Source organism: Pomacea canaliculata, linkage group LG4, assembly GCF_003073045.1.
Source record: "Pomacea canaliculata isolate SZHN2017 linkage group LG4, ASM307304v1, whole genome shotgun sequence".
Classification (NCBI taxonomy): domain Eukaryota; kingdom Metazoa; phylum Mollusca; class Gastropoda; order Architaenioglossa; family Ampullariidae; genus Pomacea; species Pomacea canaliculata.
Window position 1 is genome coordinate 20,302,034 of NC_037593.1, and position 22,769 is coordinate 20,324,802.

At 42.2% G+C, this 22,769-nt stretch overlaps 2 protein-coding genes across 7 annotated transcripts; both read left to right on the top strand.

Moving 5' to 3' along the window:
* The first annotated feature begins 624 nt into the window (after window positions 1–624).
* LOC112563168 lies at window positions 625–7,718 on the top strand. Of its 6 annotated transcripts, none has more exons than XM_025236934.1 (9): window positions 625–829; window positions 967–1,115; window positions 1,757–1,850; window positions 2,693–2,826; window positions 3,489–3,629; window positions 3,894–4,017; window positions 4,283–4,420; window positions 4,872–5,142; window positions 5,435–7,718. In XM_025236934.1, the coding sequence occupies exons 2-9, from the start codon at window positions 1,037–1,039 to the stop codon at window positions 6,797–6,799; spliced, it is 2,346 nt and encodes a 781-aa protein (XP_025092719.1). In that variant the 5' UTR covers window positions 625–829; window positions 967–1,036; the 3' UTR covers window positions 6,800–7,718. The 6 variants fall into 6 exon arrangements, with proteins under 6 accessions (XP_025092719.1, XP_025092720.1, XP_025092721.1 ...); XM_025236935.1 differs by having other exon boundaries at window positions 625–797; XM_025236936.1 differs by having other exon boundaries at window positions 627–762.
* A 403-nt stretch (window positions 7,719–8,121) lies between these two features.
* Window positions 8,122–22,765, top strand: LOC112563289 (platelet-activating factor acetylhydrolase 2, cytoplasmic-like). Its single transcript, XM_025237138.1, has 9 exons — window positions 8,122–8,473; window positions 9,709–9,823; window positions 10,490–10,655; window positions 17,360–17,621; window positions 18,314–18,427; window positions 18,633–18,724; window positions 19,067–19,243; window positions 19,845–19,993; window positions 20,196–22,765. The coding sequence occupies exons 1-9, from the start codon at window positions 8,243–8,245 to the stop codon at window positions 20,279–20,281; spliced, it is 1,392 nt and encodes a 463-aa protein (XP_025092923.1). The 5' UTR covers window positions 8,122–8,242; the 3' UTR covers window positions 20,282–22,765.
* The last annotated feature ends 4 nt before the right edge of the window (window positions 22,766–22,769 follow it).

The following is a 22,769-nucleotide window of genomic DNA, read 5'->3' on the forward strand; positions in this document are numbered from 1 at the left end:
CAAGGGTTGGTTGATAACTGTATAACCTTGACTTGCACCGAGGGATAACTCGGGTCTTGCCTGAGGTGACGTTGTATTATCTCCCTTCAGATACTGCCTCATGACCAGAACAAGATAGGACATCGATTGATATGTCTATCTCCAACACTAAAAAAAAGAAAAACTTTCTTGACAAACACTGAAGCTTATGTGTAGGCTGTTATATTGTATTTGTGTTTGCTAGAACATCTCTTTGTCAAATAGCAGTTCTCTGTGTAATACAGGCACATTCGCAAACACACATGAACATTCACTCGCGCATGCACGCACGCACAGAGTGAGAGAGACCGACTGAATGAAGAGGACCTCAGCGCTTCTGTGCAAACTCGACTTATGGATGTACCCAGGCTTCCTAAAAAGCTCTGTAAAGATTTAATGACAACTTAATCCAGAGCAAAAGCAAAAGTGCTGCATGGATCGTGCGTGCTGCATGCAGCTGACAGCCGCACGCATTGTCTGCGCACGTCACCGCTTATCGACGGAATGCGTGTGACGGCGTGCGCACACAATACGTCAACTGTTCGTCGCCTATCTTTACAAACGTATTTTCTCGGAGCAAGTGCGTTTCAAACCACCGATAATTACATCTATGCTGATAAGTGCTGCAAATCTTGAGTAACTTCGGAGAAAACAAACATAGCTGCATGTTTGTGGAATCAAGAAGTTGGCCACATTCTGAAGTCAAGTGTAGATTTTCTTCCTCGCTCACTGTGTCTACTTTCTGTACGACTGAGGAGACCAGAAATCATCCTGAATTAATGAGTTTTTGTCGTTGACTCGTGCCTCTAATGTACCAGAATTCTGAATTCTTTTCATCTCAGTCACTGTTGTTTTTCACTCCTTTTCTCTTTCCTGCTTGTTGTGATCGTGATTTACAGGGTTATGTTTATTTGCAAACCGAATGCCACCTTGATGTTTATTTTTCAGGAGAACACTTTAACTTCCTTCCCTAACTGCCACAACGACCAGACGACATCCTTACGCCTGGAACAGAAGGATGAGGAAGCAAAGTTACCTGGATCTTCTTTCTTTCTGGGAAAATCCTTATGCCTTGATGAGGCTGGTTGTGTTCGCAGGTAGTTAACATAATATCCAACCATTCAACGTCAACTAGAATTATTCTTCGTTCTGTCACAAGTCCAACACTCTCCCGAGTTAGAATGCTAGTAGGTAGAAGATGTATACACGACGCAGGCGAGGAAAATCAGGTTCCACGTGGCATAAGTGGTTGTTGTTCTTGTTTGCCTATTTTTGTCACACTTGGAGATCAACTCGAGAGAAAACTGGCAGTCATCTGCAAAGTGTCCACAGGTCAGTACAGGTTAGTGTCGAGAGGCGTCGTCGACGGTTAGACCCTCCTTAGTTCCTGGAGGACCTGGGACCGTAGTTATGAAGCCAGGGTAAGGCTCTTCCCCAGGACAAAATGGGGAACGCAAGGAAGTTTTTCCAAAGTTATAAAGCAGTGTGAAGACCCCGAGGGCACTACTTCCTGTTATTTTATCCCAGGGTATCTTTGTCACCGAGTTATAACTACGATTCCATGGGTAAAACAACATCTGCGGGGTCTGGACACTGCTTTATCATTTTGGAAACCAGACGCTTGTCCTTGTTCCCCAGTTTTCCCCCATTCGTTGGATTTTGAAGTCAACACGAAGCGCTGTATGCTATTTTCGTATCTCTTTAATACTTGTTTCTTTGACTCTTTGGTGATTTTCAGGATGGTTTTGGCAACAGACAGGAGCACCACACATCTTGGCGAATGCTGTGCCAAAGATTCTGGTGACACCTTGGTATCCCCAGCCTTATCCCACGTAAGTATCTAAACAGTCTCTGCATCAAGATAGAAATCCTAAATGGCGAAGGCCCCAACACCCAAAACATATGAACACACACACCGCTAATTGGTAATTGGTGTAAAGAAACTTTCTCCTGTTTCCAAATGCATGCTGGTAAGTGAGCGGTGTCCTCTATTTCTCCCTCTCTCTTTCTCTTGCCCTCTGTCTTTCTCTCTTTCCCTCTTTCTGTCTTTCACTCCGTCTTTCTCTCTCTCCCTGCCCTCCACTTCTTTCTTTCTCCATCACTTCCGTCTCCTTTCCGCATTTTTTTTTTAATTTGTCAAGCGAAGATTATTTTTTATGTTTATTTTAAGTGCCACTTAGTTTTAACAAATTTTACTTAGCCTTATTTGTTTTCATTTTGTTTTAAGAACTCGTGTTATGATAAAGGTGAACATAAAGAGTCCTGTCTCGATATCAAGATAGATCTCTCGTCCCATAATTCCGAAGTGGTAGGGCATGTGGAATGCGAAGCACAACCCTCCCCTTCTATAGCCTTTACCTCCCTTGATAAATGAAGTACCCATTCCTTTTGCAAACTTTACCTCTCGTGATAAATGTATCCTTTTTCTGGAAAGTCGCTGAGCTAGCAGGTCCTGAACCAGCGATTTTCTGTTCCACATCATAGCACCTGGCCACTTTCTGGATTAGAGATTAACTTTGCTGCTTTGTTTAAGTGCCCCTGTTGTTTAATTTTATTTTTAGTGTCTGCGCGTTATGAATAAAATGTACTTCTCCTTGTCTGCTCACCTTGCATAGCATACTTATTGATCTTTTGCTATCAATCACAAATCGTCCTGTGGCTCCTGTGTGTACAGAGGTACACTAATTATGGCGATTATCGAGTCTTTGGATGGACACGAGCACCTGCAGGTGCAGGTGAATAACAGTGACCTGCCACCGCGCTATCCCAACGGAAGCTGCTCCGAGGAACGCTTGATGCTGTACGAAAGTAGGTTGGCTGCCCCGTGTCCCCGAGGAACGCATGTTACTGTACGACAGTAGGTTGGCCTCACCCTATCCCCGAGGAGCTCTTGCTGTTGAACATCAGTAGGTTGGCCTCACCCTGTCCCCGAGGAACCCTTGCTGTTGTACATCAGTAGGTTGGCCGCACTGTGTCCCCTCTTGCGCTAGAGACGAACAGTCATCTTCAACCTAGCAGAGGGAGCAAGGACATTGGAGCTCGAACTCATCTCACCTAAGAACTTCCCCAGCGACACGAGACGGACTGATTCCTTACTTGTGACTGATCAAGCATCTTGTGATGAGAACCTCTATATTAACAGTCCACAAAAAATTGTTTTCTCAATCTCAGCTGAACCTCCTCAAGTTTCATAGCTGAGAAGGAAAACATGTTGTATACTTCATATTAATGTTATACAATTGACTGCTGACCACGCGTTTGGCATTTAAAATATCTGTTAGTTCTGAACTGACCTGCACTAAACGAGAGAGAGAGAGAAAAAAAAAAGAAAGAGAGAGAATGGCAGAGAGCAGAGATAATGAGAAGGGGGCTGAGAGAGAGTGCGTGTGGAGATAGAGAGAAAGTAGGGAAAAAGCGGAGAAGGAATATAAATACATAAAAACAACTACTATATTTGCTATTTTTTAAAGTTATGCCAAACAACCGCAAAATTATTGAACTTTGCGGGAATGAGACGACAACTATTAAAACGAACAACAAGATTATGTTGAGGTTTTATTCAACTGAGATCAACACCAAATACTCAGGCTTCATCATCTACGTTTTCGCTGGTGAGTGGCTATCCTCCTAATCAATTTAGAAACCATCTCACATTAGTGAATTTGTTTGCGTGTCTGCAATGTTTGTGGAGCAGGCTGCAAATGACGGAAATGATCGTACACATGCCCTTGTCTCGTTTTTATTTTAATATAAAATTACAATTATTTCAGAAACGGAATGCTTTAAGTTCATCACAACTCTGAACATTTAAGAAGAAAGTTTAGATCGAATACTTGTGTGATATTATGATAACATTAATGTTGATTTGTTTGCAGAAAAGAAATTTATGGAGAAAATGACGATGGGCATATACTTCCTGTTTATGGCTGTTGCCTTCATCGCTCTGATCATCTTATTCGCGCACCAGATGCGGACGAGCAAGCTCAAAAAAAGCGACATGTTTGTCTTCCCTAAATGCTTGATTATAGTTCTTTACCACAATTAACTTTGATTCCATTAAAAGAAAGGCAAGCGAAGTTGATTAAGTGACTAATTTTATTTCACTGCTCTACCCACTTCATGCTGATAATGAAACCCAAAATGATTTCCACCAGGACACATTTACGTAGTCCAAAGATACAAGTTCATACTTGAACTCGATGAAACGTGTTATTATGATGCATGTATGGCATGTGTTGTGAACTGCACGTGGTTCCTGTCTTAGCTGGAATGTTCTGCACATCCTGCCCATGGCCGCCAGAGGACGACCCTTAGTGAAGAGCGGCAGTGACTATGCCTTCCAAGATGATCTCAAAGTCCGACCTCTCGAACCCGGCACCGGGTCCTTCAGGAGGGCCATGAGGTCGGTGCTTGCGTATTGAACACTTGTACGTGACCAACGCCGTGTCACGTGACCTTTGCATGCACCTATCTCGTTGCAGATTTGTGATAGAAAGAAAACCACACATAATTCATGTCTGATTGTGTGTGTGTGTTTTTGTTTTTTTTTTTTTTTTTTTTGTTTTTTACCATTTAAGTTTTTTAGCGTTTCCAAAAATATTCATGAAAGTGATGACGATGATGCGGACAAGACAGTTATCAAGAAACAATGAGTGTGAATAACGATGATAATTGAAATAATGCATGATAATACAGTGTGCACGTCTGAAAAGGGTGGAGAGAGGGGTTCTTGCAAACTGATTTCGCAGAAAAGCTAACACGAAAAGATAGGTGCGGATCTTTCTAGAACATAGAGCCTTGACGCCCTCGCCGGTACACATGCTGACACTGCTGACCATGTTGTGGCCTTTCAGAAAGACGTTCCTTGACCACGATGCCGACTGGCGAATCATCCAACCAGTCAGAAACGCAGAGGACGAGCTTTGCCATCTTGAAGACTCCACTGGGCAAGAGGATGGCCACAAGCCTCAGCAGGAAATACGTTATCGACACCCGCAGCCCGTCACAGACGACGACGACGACGACGACGAGTTACCCGATATTCTGCTGGCGGATGACAAACGAACGAAAGGAGCCATGCTGCATATTATTGGAGCAAAAGTGAAACAGGAGGAGATAGAAGAGGTGAGAGAGGGGGAGAGAGGGGGAGAGAGGAGAGGGTCCCATACATATACACATATACAAGTAAACACATTCACACACAGTAACACATATATATATATATACTTACATGTACACGCACACGTTCGCAATCAGCGTTTCGTTTCTCAAATCACGGTGATGTTGTTTTGTCTTGTTATTGTTTGTATATCGATCACTACAGGACTAGATGCAATTATTTCCCCTAAAATTCAACCAACGAGCGAGGATACTTTGATTTATTTTAATTTTACACCTGATGCATATTTCGTTTCAGATCATTAACAAGTTAGCCCCCTCCAAGCAGCTGTATTACCGATTTCTGCTCGAGGAAAGACAACATGAGCAACACCTTCCTCCTGACTTTTCTGTTAAACCCATTTACGTCGCTGATGGCATCATTTCCGGTTCAGCTCAAGCTGAGATTATCAAAGCTCTGAAGCAGAAAAAGAAAAAGGACAAAGAAGAAGACGAAGACGAAGCACCCTGGCTTCGAAGCCGAGATCTTGCCCAGAAAATCATGTCTAGTCATCGCTGCAGTTACGAGAAAAAACAAGCCCTGAATTGTCCTTGCATACAGGGAACAACCAAGCAAAGGTATTCAAGTAACACGTCACTTCCTGCAGAAAGTTCAACACAAGAATTAGCGCATGCGTTCTCAGTAGACATCCGGTGTATCTCCGACGAAAGGTCGTTGCGACCTTACTGGGCAGACCCAGCCAGAAATTTACTGGAGGAGCCACCACCTCCTTCTACCCCCTTGTTGCCACCAGTAAAACAATCGAGCGAGAAGGCAAAACCACACGCCTCGCCAGTTCAGAAAAAAGGGAGGAAGAAAACTACTGTTGCACAAAAACCAGTAAGCCCGGCAAAGAAAACATACATCGTACCCTCTAAGATGAAACCAGTCGTATCACCCGCTAAAAGCAAACCAGTACAAACTCTACCTGCAGTCAAAACAAATCGTGTATTGCCAAAACCCTCAGCTGCAGTAAGAACAGATCTTGCATTGAAAAGACCCTCACCTCCAGTCAATGTGGTGGGAGACAAGGCGAAAGCTTCACGTGCAGTCAAACCGGCGACACCTGCAGCAAAATCCCAGCTCGCGACGAAGTCCCCATCCACAGACAAGACGAAAGCTGCAGCCAAAGGTTTATTATCTACACAGGAGCCCCCTAACACCGATACCTCCCAGAACTGCGCAGAATTGCTAACCAGTCCTCAAAGCTCGCCGACGAGCGGCAGTCACTGGCCTCATCTTGCCCAGGACCCTGTGGGTGTGTCACTGGCCGTGTCACCCAGCCAAGCTTACGGGGCCATCGCAGCTTTGGGCGATGTCCTGAAGGAGCCAGCGGCGATCGAGGTTGGCGAATCCGTGTCTCCCTTAGCAACATGCTCTCAAGAAGATAGCCCACACCTTCATGAAACGAGAGCTTCTTCTCATTCGAGAAGTCACTCGCCTTCCTCTGACAGGCAAGCAGCTCTCGGCCGTATGCAAATTACTCTCGAGGAATCTTCGTCACTGACGTATGTGTCATCCGGGTCGTCTCGCTTTTCACCGTTGGGGGGAACCAGAGAGCTTGATCAATCTCTCTCCAGCGCTGGAGGAGTTGGACATTCTGCAGAATCCTCAGCGACGTAGTGAGGTCGGCACAGGTCTTTATATCTGCTCACAGTGAAGACGGGGGAGACAAGTCCTCTGTCATCCGAGAAGGTACACTCTGACCAGTCCAGCGACGTCCACAACAACCACGCAAAGGACTGCGAGAAACGTTAGTTCCCGTTTAAAGAAAAGGTTCTTGGTTCACATCGCATCCTACACTAACAGTTTTAACTCAACACAAAAAAGCTGACTGATTCAAGGTACAACTACAACTACACGATATAAACTGTATCTTTCATTAATTTAGTTCTGCTATAACATTACAGAAAAAAACTTAAAAGTTTGGACATTTCATAATTGTTATGCACAAAGTCATATGCTGACAAAATCTTCTGGAACAAGAAGGAAAGAAAGTGCCTTTCTTGTTCTTCAGGCCAGTCGCCACATCTCAAAAAGTCCCAAAAGGTCTAAGACGATTATCTGTTCTTGTCGAGCCTACCTGGAAGTGGTCGAAAAAACAGTTGCTGCCTTCGAAGACGAGACCTCTCCAGTCTGGATGACCACAAGGTGGGACGCGCTATGCCAGACTCGGTGACTGGGACACCAAAATGGGACGAGCGATGTGCATGTCTCACACCATGTAAATTATAATAATATCTGTGGAATGAAGCATAAACCTTCTCATGTAAAGTATTATTTATGTTGCAAAATATGTCTGGATAGAGCAAGCTACATATTTTTGATGTAAAAATACTCTCTGGTATAAAACATACTTGCTTGGCTGTTACTGAACTTAATTATTTCTGTTGTACGAACGATGGGTTGTTGAATTTTAAAAAAGTTTCATGCTTGAGGTGAGAAAATAATAAGTGTTATTTGAATATTTATTAATGACATAAAAACTATTGATACATGAAATATAGTCATCTGCGAATGAATTATTTAATAAACCTATCTAACATCAAAAAGTCATGTATTCTTTCTACAGAAACTGAAAATAATCATGCATTTACAGAAAACGCGGAAAAAGCAGAGTCCGCAGCAATCTTCCTCAAGCGACCAAGTCTCAGGTGTTCATCATTCACCAGCCAAGCCCCAACTGCTCTTTTCTTTGTACGTTGTATCTCCATTTCCCACCCCTACTAAAATATCAAAACTATTTTGAAAGTAATTGTTTGTCAGTATTTATTAAGTCTTTTAAGTGCCGGCTTATAAAAAGTTCATACGTGCCACATCGTCTCAAAGTTGTAAGCGGAATAAGAGCTAACCTCACAACGAAGGGAAGTAATCGAGAACTGTGCCCTCCGCGAGGTAAAGCGAGTTACCTTTCTTTGCGTCAGGTCAACACATGCAAAGTAAAAGTTCACAGCCATCGAAACGCTATTTAGCGCCGACAAAAACAGAGCAGACGTCTGCGCCTCGCCCATGAAGTGTGGAGGATGAGCCATTCCCAGCCACTCTGAAGCCGTCCACATAAGTAAAATGACTTGCCTGGGTATTAAAGTTGACTCCAAGTTTAGCGGAAACTCAAGTGAAGCAGAAATGAAAGACTTGGAAGCAGACGTCAAAATGACAGCCAAGAGGCGAATTCGGAGGCATTTACCCGTTGCGAAAGGACCTCACACTGTCGGTGTTGTTGATATCATGTGCGAGAGAGGCGAAAACGGGATTTTCTTTCGATTGTATTATCCAACAACAAGGACAGACATTTATGTGAGTATAGATCATTTCATTGATATTTCCTCGTGTCAGCTCTTTTGGGTGTTTCTGGTTAGAAATTGAAGATTGATGAAGTTTGATATTCTCTCACTCTTTCATTCTTAAGTATCATTGTGAGAGAGAGATACACATGCCTGCGTGATGACAGAGAGGGAGAGAAGTTAAACAGGCAGAGATTATAGACCTGTGTATGATCAGGTGTAATATGTGTACTAAAATATTTTTGCCCGACACACAAAAGAAAGAGAAGGAAATGGCCGGGGCAGAGATTGTAGACCTGCACGTGACTGTGACATCACAGAGAGAGAGGTGGAGGGGAGAAAAAAAAACGTATACAAGCTCTTTTGTATCTCTAGAATCTTCACCCTGCCCTAAACTCTACATAAAGACATTCACAGATGCTATGCCGCCATGCTTCACACGCCTGATCGCACCCTCGCAATAAAACTCAATCACATTCACTCTCAGCACAGGTGCACAGCTCATCACAACTGATTGGTGGACGTGAAGTATTTCGCGATATGGCAAATATTTGTGAAGCACTAGAGCTGACTTCAGCTTTAATCATTCTGCCATACAGAGTGTTGTGCGCCTCAACCCAGCAGGCATCCGTGAGCTCAGGCTGACTGAAAGTATATTTTTCTGGGTCACAACAGGCCGCTCTACCACGCATCCCGCCGCAGTTCATTTTCCTCAATTCTCCTCCTCCCTCCCCGCGACCGTTGCCCCTCCCTACCAATGGTGAAGAACGCCGAGGACAGTTGCACGAACCGCATTCCGATGTCGCCAGGCAGGCTGGTCGATTTTCTTAGAGATTTCTCAGAGTTCAAGGAAGTGCGACCGCCGTGGCCTGTCCCTCGCACAGCTCTAGTTCTTCACAACGGGATAGCAAGGCTCAGCACGCCTTATCATCGTAAAAGTCGATGATTTGCAATAATAAAAATAAAACACGCACTGACTCATTTAATTTACAATTTGATTCTAAATAATTTCACCTGTGTCATGACATCAACCCTGAGTTCAACACATCGCATCAACCTATGTTCCGATGATTGAAAAGATAAATTAAAGGCGTCCTGTCAGTTTGTCTCTCTGTTTGTCTGTCTGATGTCCATTCACACATCCACTGCTCTCTCTCTCTCTATATTGATTGATAAGAAAAAAACAAGAAGCACTGTTAGGATGTTGTCTGAAAGCTGTGTGTGCATCTTCGAGTGTCTCTCTTGCAGACCCGGGACCGGCAATGGCCGCTGTGGCTGCCTCACAAAAAGTATGCCCTGGGTTACGTCCACTTCCTGCAATGGAACCCGGCCATTTTCGGCAAGATCTTCAACTGGCTTGGGGGTAGGTGTAGGCTCACCTGTTTGTACGTCACTTACACACATTTCTACACATTGAAGGATAGTTCATTTCTGGGACTGAACACCTCATCCTTGGAGTCTGGTTGCGAGAAATATGTCTGTACAACAGCCAAAACTTTAATCGCTGGTATTTTGGCTACAGCTTGCCAAGGTGCCGCGCACAACATATCGTGTAGCCAACAATCAGACTTCTTTATCACAGCACAAACGACATTGTAACACTGTCGGTAGTTTATCCTCGGGAGCAAAAAAATTGTAGAAATTATGTGAAGGAGTCAGTGTATTAACGGAGAAAATCGTGCATTTTTTCTGAGACCTGTCATCATCTAATTATTTATCCACTTTAAATAAATAGGTCTGACAGCACATATAGTCAAAGATGGATAAGACAAACTAGTGCTTAACTGAATGGGGGGAACAGCTTGTTTTCTGTCAAATTCCTTCATTCTATCGTTAAACTTGATCGAATGGTACATATAAATTTATATCTTTAAAAACCTACTCGCGGCCAGTTCTCCTTATGTCCAGAATTGACTACAGAATCCTATGCCAGGTTAAGATTTGATGATACAGACTCGTTTTTCAGTACGCATTTTATCTTGTACTTTTTATCTTCCTGTGCGTGCGTGTGCACATGTGATACTCGCAGGTGATGTGTATGTACCCGCCTTATGGCAGGCGCTTCTTCTCAAGTCCAACACGCCTTACCCAGTGCTCGTCTTCTCCCATGGCTTGGGCGGAAATCGAACCTCGAACACCTCCTTCTGTGTCGAGCTGGCTTCTCGGGGCTTCGTCGTGGCGGCCATAGAACACAGGTGAGCCGGATGCTGGAGAAAACTTGAGAGGTACTGCTAATACGGGCAGAAAACTGTAGTGGCGATTGACTTTCCTGGGATAGCTTAGAAACTACTAATCAGTATTTTATGGCAGAAAGTATCTGCAAAATTTCGCGGCACATTTCTCTCATAAAGTACCTGTTGGCAACATCTTGTGTTGTGCACAATTTTGGTTCTGTCCCCTGCGTGTCATGTCATAGAAATGTATCGATGTCAGTGTGTGATGCTGTCAGTGTTTATCCTCCATAAAATCTTAGAAGTTTTCAGAATCCTCCCTTCCTCCCCACGAAACATTAACAACATTATCGTGATCTTGATCCTTAATGTCGAAAAACTGCTCTGTTTATCGGGGGCATGTAAGAGTGTGCAGCTGGTGTTTGATAACAAGTACTGTACTGACAAAATATTAGGTTTCATATCTGAGGTTTATTTGGCCTATGCGTTTGTCACCATAGCGACAAGTCAGTCGTCGTCCAATTAGTCTCCGTTATGTGTTCGTTATCTCTCCTGTCGCATGTGCACGCTACCCTTCCCCCCGCACACACCCCTCCCCCTTACAACCCGATCCCCAACCTTTGTCGGCTGCGACCAGAGGCTGGTTGTTGCGGGTACGGATGAAATCACAGACACCTTTGTGCCAAAATGTTTTATCATCTGAGCCACAGCAATGTCTTTTCCTCATTTTGTAAAACAAGCTTAAACTTTCCTTCGCTGTTTAAAAGACAGTAAACCTCTTTTTGCTCTTGGCATTTAACACACTGTGTAGTTTTGCCCGAGTCGACAGTCGAGTTGAGGTGGGTGCAAAGGAACTAACATTAGTCAGCAGTAGAATTGAGTGCAATGTATTGTCACAACACTGCACGTGAAAGCTCGTCCTGGTCATGAGTCAGCGGAGACAAGGATGAAACTGTGTGACAGGATTCTGCGTGGGAAGAGATGTTTGTCTCCTGCAGCCGGGATCAGACCCTCTTGCCACCCAACTGGTCACGTGATATGAATAACGTTTTTATTTTTTTTTTTTTAAGTGGGTTCAGCTGGTTAAAGTCGTACGTCAGAAAAAGTTCAAGAGAACCTTGTGGATGGGGGCATTGGGGGGTAGCTGACAAACCTTGCACCCCTAGCTTTTGAAAAACTGCTGCGAGGATCATTGAGCTGTCGGTGGCAAAGATCTGGCTATGCTCTTGGCAACGGCAGTAGACGTATGGTCGAGACAACAGACATAAAAGCTTGGCAAAGCGGGAGGGAGGGGAAGTAAACCTTGGAGAAGTGCAGAGCGGCTAAACGTGTAGAGTCGGATCCACTCCGATACACACCTTTACAAACCTACACATATTCTCATGCGTACATAACCCAGCTGCAATAAACTTAGCAGCGATGGAGTAGACACAGCACTCACAAGCCTGCGTGTCGGGATGCCCCCATCTATTCATGGCCGTCTGAGCCGAACGATACTTGCACAGCATTCACTCACTGTTCCAGAAGCGGGTCATCATAATACGCCCTTTACCAACAGGCCCCAGAAAGGTAATTGCGCTCAAAGGGTGCTGCCGGTGCAGCCGTTGAGCGCGTGCCTATGTCTGGTCTACTGCGACTTGTGCTTCTGCATGTCAGGCATGGTGGCTATAGGCCTTTTGCTTGTGTCTGTACAAAGCACCTCTTGTTTTCTTCCAAGAAACTAACACCTTAGAGTGAGTGTGAGTTATCTGTCTATATGACAGTTCATTGCAAGCCTAATGCCTGCACGGGCCTGTTTGTCTACGGAACAGCGGCGCCATGGCTGCGTTGGATAAACGGTTAAACTTTTACTTTTTTTTTTTTTTTTTCGTACGTGAGTTAACCTGTAGGCCCCACTTACCCTATGAAATTATGGACACTTTTGTATACGGGAAATATGTGCGAATGCCACTGTTACCTTCTCCCTGCCCCTCCCCCCATATTGAGAGGGTTTTTGATGTTGAAACAAATACACGAGGGAAAATGATTAACTTGTAGCATTACAGGGCTGTTATATTGTGTTGCATCACGCACCTTGTTTAAGCAAGGCATGACTGGGCCTTTATTTAGTGTGAAATCACTGGACTATGTTTTAGTGTGAAATCACTGGACTATGTTTAGTGTGGCATCACTGGACTATGTTTTAGTGTGAAATCACTGGACTATGTTTAGTGTGGCATCACTGGACTATGTTTTAGTGTGGCATCACTGGACTATGTTTAGTGTGGCATCACTGGACTATGTTTTAGTGTGAAATCACTGGACTATGTTCTAGCGTGTTGCATCAATGGGGCCTCGTGTATTGCTAGAGGAAACAACTTGTAAAATCCCACCAAATCTGTAATGGCGCTGTCCCTGACAGAGGCTGAATATCAATAGTTATTAATCTTATCAAATTATTGGATCGTGAAGCATTTAGGAAAACATGTTTTAAATTTCCTTCAGTATTTCACCCTTTTTGTAATATAACACATGTATTATGTTAAGAAAGCTCAGGGTTACAATTTTTTTTTTAAAAAGCAAACAGTTTTGTTTTCGAGGAGGAATATTTTCAGGCCTTTTATTGGTTGGGCGGCTGCGTATATCCACGGACATGCCCTTATGCTAAACATGCCACCTCGTGCAAAATATGTTTTCGCTTTAAACTTATTATTTACGTCACCATGTAAGACCGAAGACATCCCATGAACCCCTTCCTGACCTTCGCTAATATACCTGTAGCCCTTGATAGTGACTATTGATTGGTTACTGGCTGAGCTGGTGTTGCCATGGTTGTGTTTATGCGACAGAGAGGTAAAGACACTTCCAGTGTGCTGTGATTACATTTCTTGATCGAGCGCCAGATTCCACCCACCACCAACTGCACCGAGTTTTGACTTCGTTACCGGACGACAGAGGCACGTGTGGAAATGGTTGAACGATTGACAGATGTTTACAGATAACACTCGCTGACATTATTAGGTTCTTGCCTGGCCGGCTGTATAGAGCCGTAACAAATCATGTCAATTCTTCCTTGTCAGCATTTATGTAGTGTGCAACATCGCATATGCCTAAACCGTTATTACAAACTCCAGTCACAACATTTATCAACCCCACTGCTGTCGTGACAGGTGGAGAGAGTTAAAAAGAGGAGCATGGGTACACTCTTGAAAAACATGCACACACGCACGGACACATGCACGTATGGGAGGACCGCAGACGAAACGAACTCATACTATAGCTGGTATATGTAGGATATATTATAATAATTGTAATAAACGTGTGACTTAAATAGCTATGATCACTCTCATTGAGGATCATTCCCTCGGCGCTTGGGACAAGAACGAGACATGGATGGCATATGAAGAACGGAAGGATAAACAACCGTGCAGACAAGTAATAAAAGACAAATACAGAAGACGCAAAGATCGAGAAATCGGTGAGAAAACATTAAGGATTGAGAGTTTCGTGAACTGCAGAGGAAGACGAGCAAGCGGTCTAGTCAATAGACGGAAAAAGTGAAAGAAAGGGTTAGAGCAAGAGTGGGGAACTTTTTCTCCTCCAAGGACCATTTTGATATTTATAACATCATTCTCGGGATGTACAAAAAATATCTGCTTAAAAATTAGCCTGCTCTGTTAGGTCAAACTCTAGTTTCCCTACAGTGTGTTAGCTTCTTTACAACATGTGCAACACCATGTGTCTGACACTGCTGTCCTCTGAGTCACCACCATCCGCCTTTGGTGATTAGGTGTGCGTGAGCTGTGCTCACTCGCTATGAAAAGCATTGCGAAACAACTGTTTGGAGTCTGTAAAGTATATATGTTTATAATTAAAATGTTCCTAGAGTTGACAGTATGTTTGTTACTACAAAACCTTTTTTCCTAATGAACAATTTTCTGTTTGTGGTTGTACAAGGAAAGCACATTACTAATCGTAATCATTACTATTTAGTACACACATATCTCGTGGCATTTAAAAAAGTGTCTAAGCTCATGCTACTCACACAGACATATGCTTGCACGTGCACAAACTAACTCATAAACCCAACTAGTTTTTACCAGCTAAAGCTGTTTCATTTGCTCATCCTTTGGAAATCCATGAAAAGATTATGTTGGACACTTGTAGGCCTTCTACACTAAGGTATTGCATCAAACCGGAAGTGGTCTACCTCAATGAGGGGACATGTTTATACTAAGTTCTCCAAAATCGCCCGCCGGCAGCCGACGAGAAGCACATGTGTCTGTCTCATCATGCACTCATGTGTCCTGTCTGTCTCGTAATGAATGTTTCTTGTTTTTCCTTCAAAATTAACGTTAATGTGATTATTTACTTAGTATATATACATTTAAGTTTCCATGAAAAAGCTCGTAGATTTACTGACATCTGCGGCTGCTTGGCGGGCGGGATTATAAATGCCAGATGTTCCCCTACCCAGGATTAGAGGATGGAATAGCATTATGTGGATTGTATAATGTGCTTTTAGTTCACGTTTAAAGGATTCGATGATGGGTAGGTGACGGATATGGATATGGAAGAAGTCCACGGGGGGACAGTTCTATTGTTTCGCTGCACAGTAATTAAAAATATTGTAACCATACATGTTGTTCTGATAATAGGAATAGTTAGGATACGGTCATCAGACGAAGAGCAGAGTTGTCTGGCTGGGATGAGAGAAGTTGAGAGAAGTAGTCAAGGCAAGAACCTGAAATCAAATGAAAACACAGCGCAGACAGCGTGTACCAAAGGCGAGAACGGATGGATCGCCAGCAGGAGAGAAGTGACATGGTCCCGTTTCCTAGTTCTAATCCCCAGACGTGCAGCGAACACACACACAAACACGAGCGGTTAATGGGTGCTAACCGCCTACACAATTCAACGAATAAGTGCGATGAGAGCTGCCATACATACCCTATTTTTACCTTCACTCCTATCGATATAGCTGTTGCTGGGTACCCTAGTTCTGAGACTCCTGGGAATGTACCGGTTCTTGAGGCGCCACCTGTCAATAGATCAGCCAGGCAGGTAACCCCTCCTACCCCCCCCCCCCCATCCCCTGCACACTGTGCAATAGAAGCAGCACCCATACACCCCACTTCCTCTGTTTCTTTACATACGTCATAGTTCAGAAAGAGTTATGCTACCCGCCGTCTTCAGTGTCTTCTTGTGTAAGATCTTGGCAATGAAAGGTTGTTATTGGTCAGATTTTTTTGTTGGTATTCTTTGAAAGGTATTTTCAACGGTTTTTAAGCTGCTGTCTACAAATATCGATTGACAGGAGAATATATATGTTTCATTGATTACGACATTTGACTTTAGGGGGTGCTGCGCAGTTTAACTTGAAAGGAGCATATCGTTTATGAAAAAAGTGTGGGTATAACTGAAAAAAATTAACTGAATTATTACAGATTACAGATATTATATATCAGTCCAGATGCACATAAAGGTATTCACACTGATACCACACGCACACTGTTTTCAAACAAGAAAGTCATAACGGAATAATAAGAGTGCTGAAGTCGGAGGTGGTGGGCCGCAAGGCGCACCCTGAAATAACCACACCACCACGCAACACAGCCTATGCCACTTGGAGAAAGTAATGACAGAAATGGTGCTCGCCCTGTGAAGATCCGCCAGGCAGGTGCAGTGCCGGGCTCCGTGCCTCAGGCCACAGTCGGAGACCCTGCACAACAAGCTGTACGGGCCAGTGGAGACTCTACAGAAGACCACCAATTTCATATCAAGAGCTGGTCTCCAAGTGTGAAAGAGGCGAACGACAAAAAAACAAAAACAAAAACGGAATAATAAAAATTCTATGGTGATACATCAAAGGTCTGCCTAACTATAGAAACATACAGCGTATGAAGCATATTTATGAGTCCCCTTGTATTTCTAGTCCACCCTCACTACCACCCACTCATTCCCTCCAGTGTACCAATAGTTGACAAACGGGTGGAGGGCGCTGGGCCTGAGGGAGGTGTGACGTCATGCCTTGGTGTAGGTGTGGCTGCTGAGTGGCAGTAAGCAGGGCAGTGGGGTGGGTCCAAAGCTCCTCAGAACAGTAGAGGGTGTTCCCTGTTGACACTGGCCTGCTGGAGTGTAGTGTTGATATAAACTTACCATTCAGCAGGACTGACGTAAAGCATGCAGTGGGGTGTGCAGGAGAAATAAGTCTTGACTTTTCTGCCCACAGCTATATACATGTAAAATTTATTCTGCCATTGTCGACTCTCTCACTTACATATGCACATCATATCAAACTAGAAAAACATATTCAAATGTTCATTAACACATCCATCTCATTCTTTTTCATTTACTTTCTATCTCAAATGCACAACACCTACTACATAGGAAAATCATATTTACTTATCCAAACACACACACATATGCAAAGCAAATATTACTTTTCTATTTTAAAACATTTATATTAGAATGTCTGGCTTTGAAAACAAGTCAGTGTTACTAAGTAGATAACATAGAAACTTATGATCACTATGGAAAGGTGCAAACCTTTTTCTAAAAAGACTGCATTTTTAAAAGAATACAAAAATTTAATTGTTACAAAGTTGTGACATTGCTTTCTTCTTTTGGAGGTTATATTTAAACCTCCATAAAAATTTATTGAGAAGCTTTATTTCCACTATAGGGCTGTAAAACTTTTTTTAAATTCAATGATTAATTTAGTTGTTTTTTTTTTATAATCTGTTTAGAGATGGCTCTGCATCAATGACTTTATGCCTTAAAAACAACAACCATTCAACCATCCGTGCCTGCTCTGACTACAACAATGAAACAAATGATGGGCATATCAACAAAAAAAGTGAGCATGGTCATCAGAATCAGCATCAGAACCACCATCACTGTAGCCACCATAAACTAAGTGAAGGCCACCACTGCAACTACTTCAAGGAAGAGTGGAAGTGGTTTGAGCATGTGGACAAGTGGGATGACTTTGATTACAGAAATGGCCAGGTGATCCACATTTCATGAATTTTGATGATAGAATTGATCTCAAATATAGTTTACTACAGAAGTGGATGTGTGTGGAATTACAGAATACACACAAGAGTATAGATGTGATTTTAACACACATTGTCGTCATAGTTTTTGGAAGGGAAAAGTGCTTCCCTTTAAAGGTGATTTCGCAGTGGGAGAGGGATACAGTTGATGGGGATTAGGAGGAAAATGGGGGAGTGGAAGATGGAAGTGGCAAGGAGGAAAGGGGTTAGGAGAGGTATGACTATGAGAGCAAGGTCCCTTCTCCATGACACCGCAGGTGTTGATTACTGTTGCCAGTGCACTCTTATCCTGTTTTGGTCTCTTGGTGTGCAGAAGGCCTTCAAAGTCTGCAGAGGTGTTGTAGTTAGCTGGTTATCAGACCCCTTATGTTGCCCTATTCCTATATTCTAGACTTCTATTCAGTTTTAGATACTGTATTTGTTTTTACTCTTCATTACTTATAGGACATTCAGAATGCTTTTTCTCCCCCTTGAACACACATTGGAGGACGTTGCATTTTAAGTATCCATATTCCATGTACTTGTCACCTCAGATTGTAAGATTTTTGTTGCATTAACTTGCTCACTATACATCCCTTGAATTATTTAAGTTGCCTGCTGTACATCACTTGCATAGTTTTTGAGAGTTTTTGTGTTGTGCTGCAGATGTACAAGAGAGCAGAAGAGTGCAGGCATGTCCTTGATCTTCTGACAGAAATGAATGCAGGTGCCACTCTTCACAATACACTAGGCATTGCATTTGACACCAAACAGTTCAAGGTAGGGCAGTTCTGCGTTTGCAGACCTTGTTGCAAGTTGTTAAAATGTACTCCATTGAACAAACCTGAACATGTTGCATTTGACATGGTCAGATCTGCCTACATCCTTTTGTCATCTGTTATCAAAATTTTCTTAATCAAGTAGATTTGTTTCTGTAGTATCCCTTAAAGAAAAATTGTGTCGTCTACTTTTGTGTTGTGCACAGAATCAGCTGGATCTGAAGAAGGTCTGTGTTGCTGGCCATTCTTTTGGTGGTGCCACTTGCCTGGCCACCTGTTCAACAGATTCTCGCTTCCAGTAGGTCACACTACGGTTATTTTACCTCTATTATTTTAAGATATTCCAGTGCATATAGATTCATTATTAACTTTATAAGATACAACTTTATTTATACCAGAAGCCAATTAGTGTCAGTAGAAAGCAAAGGTTAGAACCTCACAGCACAACTGCAAACAGTACCATAATCCATTCGTATCTGCTTTATCAGGGTTATACAGCCACAATATTCACACTCAGTAGATCTCATAAGTCACACAATCTTCATGTACAATTGATATTAACAAAATAGCTCTCCACCTATTTAGCTATCTATTTACCTAAATGTATTTTACCAACCTTTCTGAAACTTGCTGTTTTTAGGGTTGGTGTGGTGCTGGATGGCTGGATGCATCCTGTGGATGATAAGATCTTCTCATCTCTGAAACAGCCTATTCTGATGATTAACATGGAGTCTTTTCAGTGGCCTGTAAATATCAAGCAGATGATGAGGCTACTGGAGGCTGGGGGTGAGGCAGACAGGAATATGATCACCGTCAGGTATGTATGCTGTGAAAGTCTCCTGTGTCTGAGAGTTCTTTTTATTGGGAAATTTTAAATTTTATGTGTTGCTGTTTAAAAATTTACATGACATGGGTCAGTTGTTTGCTTGAGCAATTCAGATGCTTAGTGTACAGTCTTGAACAGCATATAGTACTCATCAGAGCATTTTAATGACACTGTTCATTACAACACAGAGCTTGTATGCTATTACACATTTGTAATGCTCACCATTATGTCTAAGAATCATCTATAAACTGTGCAGCCAAGATGACTGTTATTGTGGCAGCGGTAATATGCATATGTGTGTAACGCAAATGTTGTGTAGGGTATTTTCTGTTGTTATCATGGTGTGATGTGTATAACACGAAATAAGTCATCCTGTGAAATGATGCTTCCATGCAGGTGCAATATTTCAGAGTTAAGGCTTTTTTAAAGATTAGGAATTACAATAGAATAGAACAAGATGAAATGTTTTGTAGAAGCCTGTCTTGCATAGTACTGTATGATGCCACAGTAAGGTCTCTGTTTAGATGCATCAAAAACCTTAAGGATTACAGTGTTTAAAGAGAGTGAAAACTTTGATATATGTTACTAACAGGGGTACATGCCACCAAAGTGTGACTGACTTCCAGTTCTTGTGCAACAAGGCCATGGGACGATTCATGAACGTACGATACAAACTTGACCCTTATCTGTGCTTGGAGATGACCTGTAAGGCCACCATGGGCTTCTTGACTAAACACCTTAGTAAGTCAGTACAGCCTCTCCAATGTTGTTGTTTTCTCTGAACAATCGTACTTTGAGCATTTTCTGTGGCAAGCATAAGTTACCCATGTCAAAATAATGGAACTGGATACAAATAGATTGACACTAGTGATAGCTTCAGAAATAGACCTTGTGCTTTTCTAAATTCTGTGTAACTGTTTCTGAACAAATTTCTTCTTTTCAGACCTTGAGAGCATACCTAATTATCAGGAGATCCTGTCTGGAGAGCATGATCTCATCATTTCTGGCACCAACGTCAAGTGGACCTAACTGTAGGCTCCATGTGGACATCTGTGCAGGAAAACATCTTGACAATGTGTCACCTTGTGCTGTGCAGCTTGAGGTTGCAGTCTGCTGTCGTACAGATGTACTCCGAGTGCACTACCTTCAGTCATACTATACAAGTCAGTGATAATTGGTGACTGCAGTCCTTCTGTAGTCCAGTCATCATCATCAGCAGCAGTAGCAGAAGCAGTTTCAAATGACCATTTCCATGTTCAAACATGGCATGATATATACCAATACCAGCTTTCTGTAAAGTCATTGATATACATTCCCACTCTAGAGTGGCTTCATTTTTACAATAGCAGCTTCATTGTGAGAGAACATGTCCCACTCATGTCATTCTTCATTGAGAGAACATCTCACTTGTTTTATGGACATTGTGAGAGAATGTCCCACTTGTGTCATTCTTCACTGTAAGAGAACATGTCCCACTTGTTTCATGGATATTGTGAGAGAACATATCCCATTCATGTCATGGACTCTGTGCTCCGCACTAACTCATATACACCAAAGGTACAGCTTACCACCGGGCACTCGAATGGTGGTTTGCTAAGAACACTTATAAAATCTTAGCAGTTTAGGATGTCCATAAATTTTACTTTGCTTGACTTCACTCAAACCTATGAACAACCAATAGGGTTCACTGAGACGGGATCTCTTGCATCCTGCAAGTAATGAAGTCAGCTAAGCAGGGATCATTAAGAATTTTTGGATCTGTTTCGTACAACTAGCCAGCATGGACCTATTCTTCACAAAGCAGTTTGATAGGGGGTGGGTGGAAATGTCCTGAACTTAGCAGAAGCACCAGACTTGGCAAGCAATTAATGTGTGCATGACTAATTAAGTGATCTCTCATGAGGAGTACACTGCTAAACTGTCTGCCATACAGAAGTAGTACATTCTCACTGAAAACATGCAGAAATGATTAGTTCCTTGTAACCACTCAAGCCATGACTTTATTAACATGTTTGCTGGTATGGCACTGCAGGAAAGAGACATCATCAGGACCCCTCAGCACAAAGCCATCACTCATACCTTCTGCTGCTTGCATACACACACATACTCATGCACACACACACACACAAATAAATAGAATAGTGCTTTAATCGTAACTACCCACATAGCCTAATTCCTAACATGATGATTATTATAGCATTCAAGTGACTGGATTCTGTTTTTGAACACTGAGGGAAGTTTGCAAGGTAATCAAGAAAACGTGTTCACTGGTTTCTTTCTGCACATGGCATTACCAAGACAGTTATCAGCTTCACATCATCCACCCTCTTGAAATTATGATCACCTGTAGCCCCCTTCCATCAAAATAATACTTCTCCCTCTATTCCTTCTATTGTTAAGACTTTTGCTATTTTGCATAAAAGCAAAAAGCAAAGATCTTTAAATCATGGCTTTATGGCTTGCCAGAGTCAATGGATTGGTTCTTCAGATTAGTATATTTTTATATGCAGAGGAAACGATTGATACATGATGAGACTTGACTAGTTTCTGAGCGCTTTCTTTTCCTCTGATGACTGATGAGTGGTTGTTTTGTAAGTCTTGTATAATCAACAAGTGTGAAATAATTGGCACTGGCATTAATCTGTTGCTCTACTTAATGTCTTCAACTTTCACAGTAACTTGTATGTTCTGTTTGCAGCATTCATAATTATTACATGTTCTGGTATGTCTGTTGCAGGATTTGTTACATTTTTTATTTTCTGATTTTGGTTCTTGAATTTTCTATTACTGGATCTTGCTGTGATGTGATTTTGTACTCAGTCCAGTTTTATGTTATCACTTCATGTTTTCATTTTATCCTTAAACATTTTTTTAAATATTTATATTGTAGAGAATGGCAAAAATTATTCTCCAGATATTAGAATATTTGCCAAGAATAACTTTCTCCACTTGATCCAGCTGCTGAATGGGTATCTGGACCCATAGAGGGTTGGAGAAGAAAAGGTTAGTAAGACAGTGAGGTAGAGATTGGAACTACCTTCACAAAAATACTGCTCTCAAGGTAGGAGCAGTTTCTAACCCCTCATTTCTAAATAAACTTGAGGTTACTTGACCCTTTTTATATAAGCAATGAATGGGAAAGTGACATAAATTATGTGTTGTAAATCACAACTTTAATCCATATGTATTTGCAAACTGCGATTTGAACTTTTTCTTTTAATTCTACAAAATATTGTTTCCACAAGCAAACTGTGATACAAGCTGAAATCAACGGTATGTTTTTTTTAATCTGTCATGTTTTTTAATGATCTTTTAATGGAAGTTTATTGCAGTTCAGCTGCACATACCATGGTTAATTTGCAATCATCACATTTGGATGAAGGTTTATAAAGATACCAACTGCTGCGATTGCCTCCTTCATGTCAAATCAGGCTGTGCTTTTCTTAAAAAATGCTTTGGGAGGGATTTGTGAGTGTGGTTTTACATGTGTAAATTAAAAATGACAGATAATTTTCCA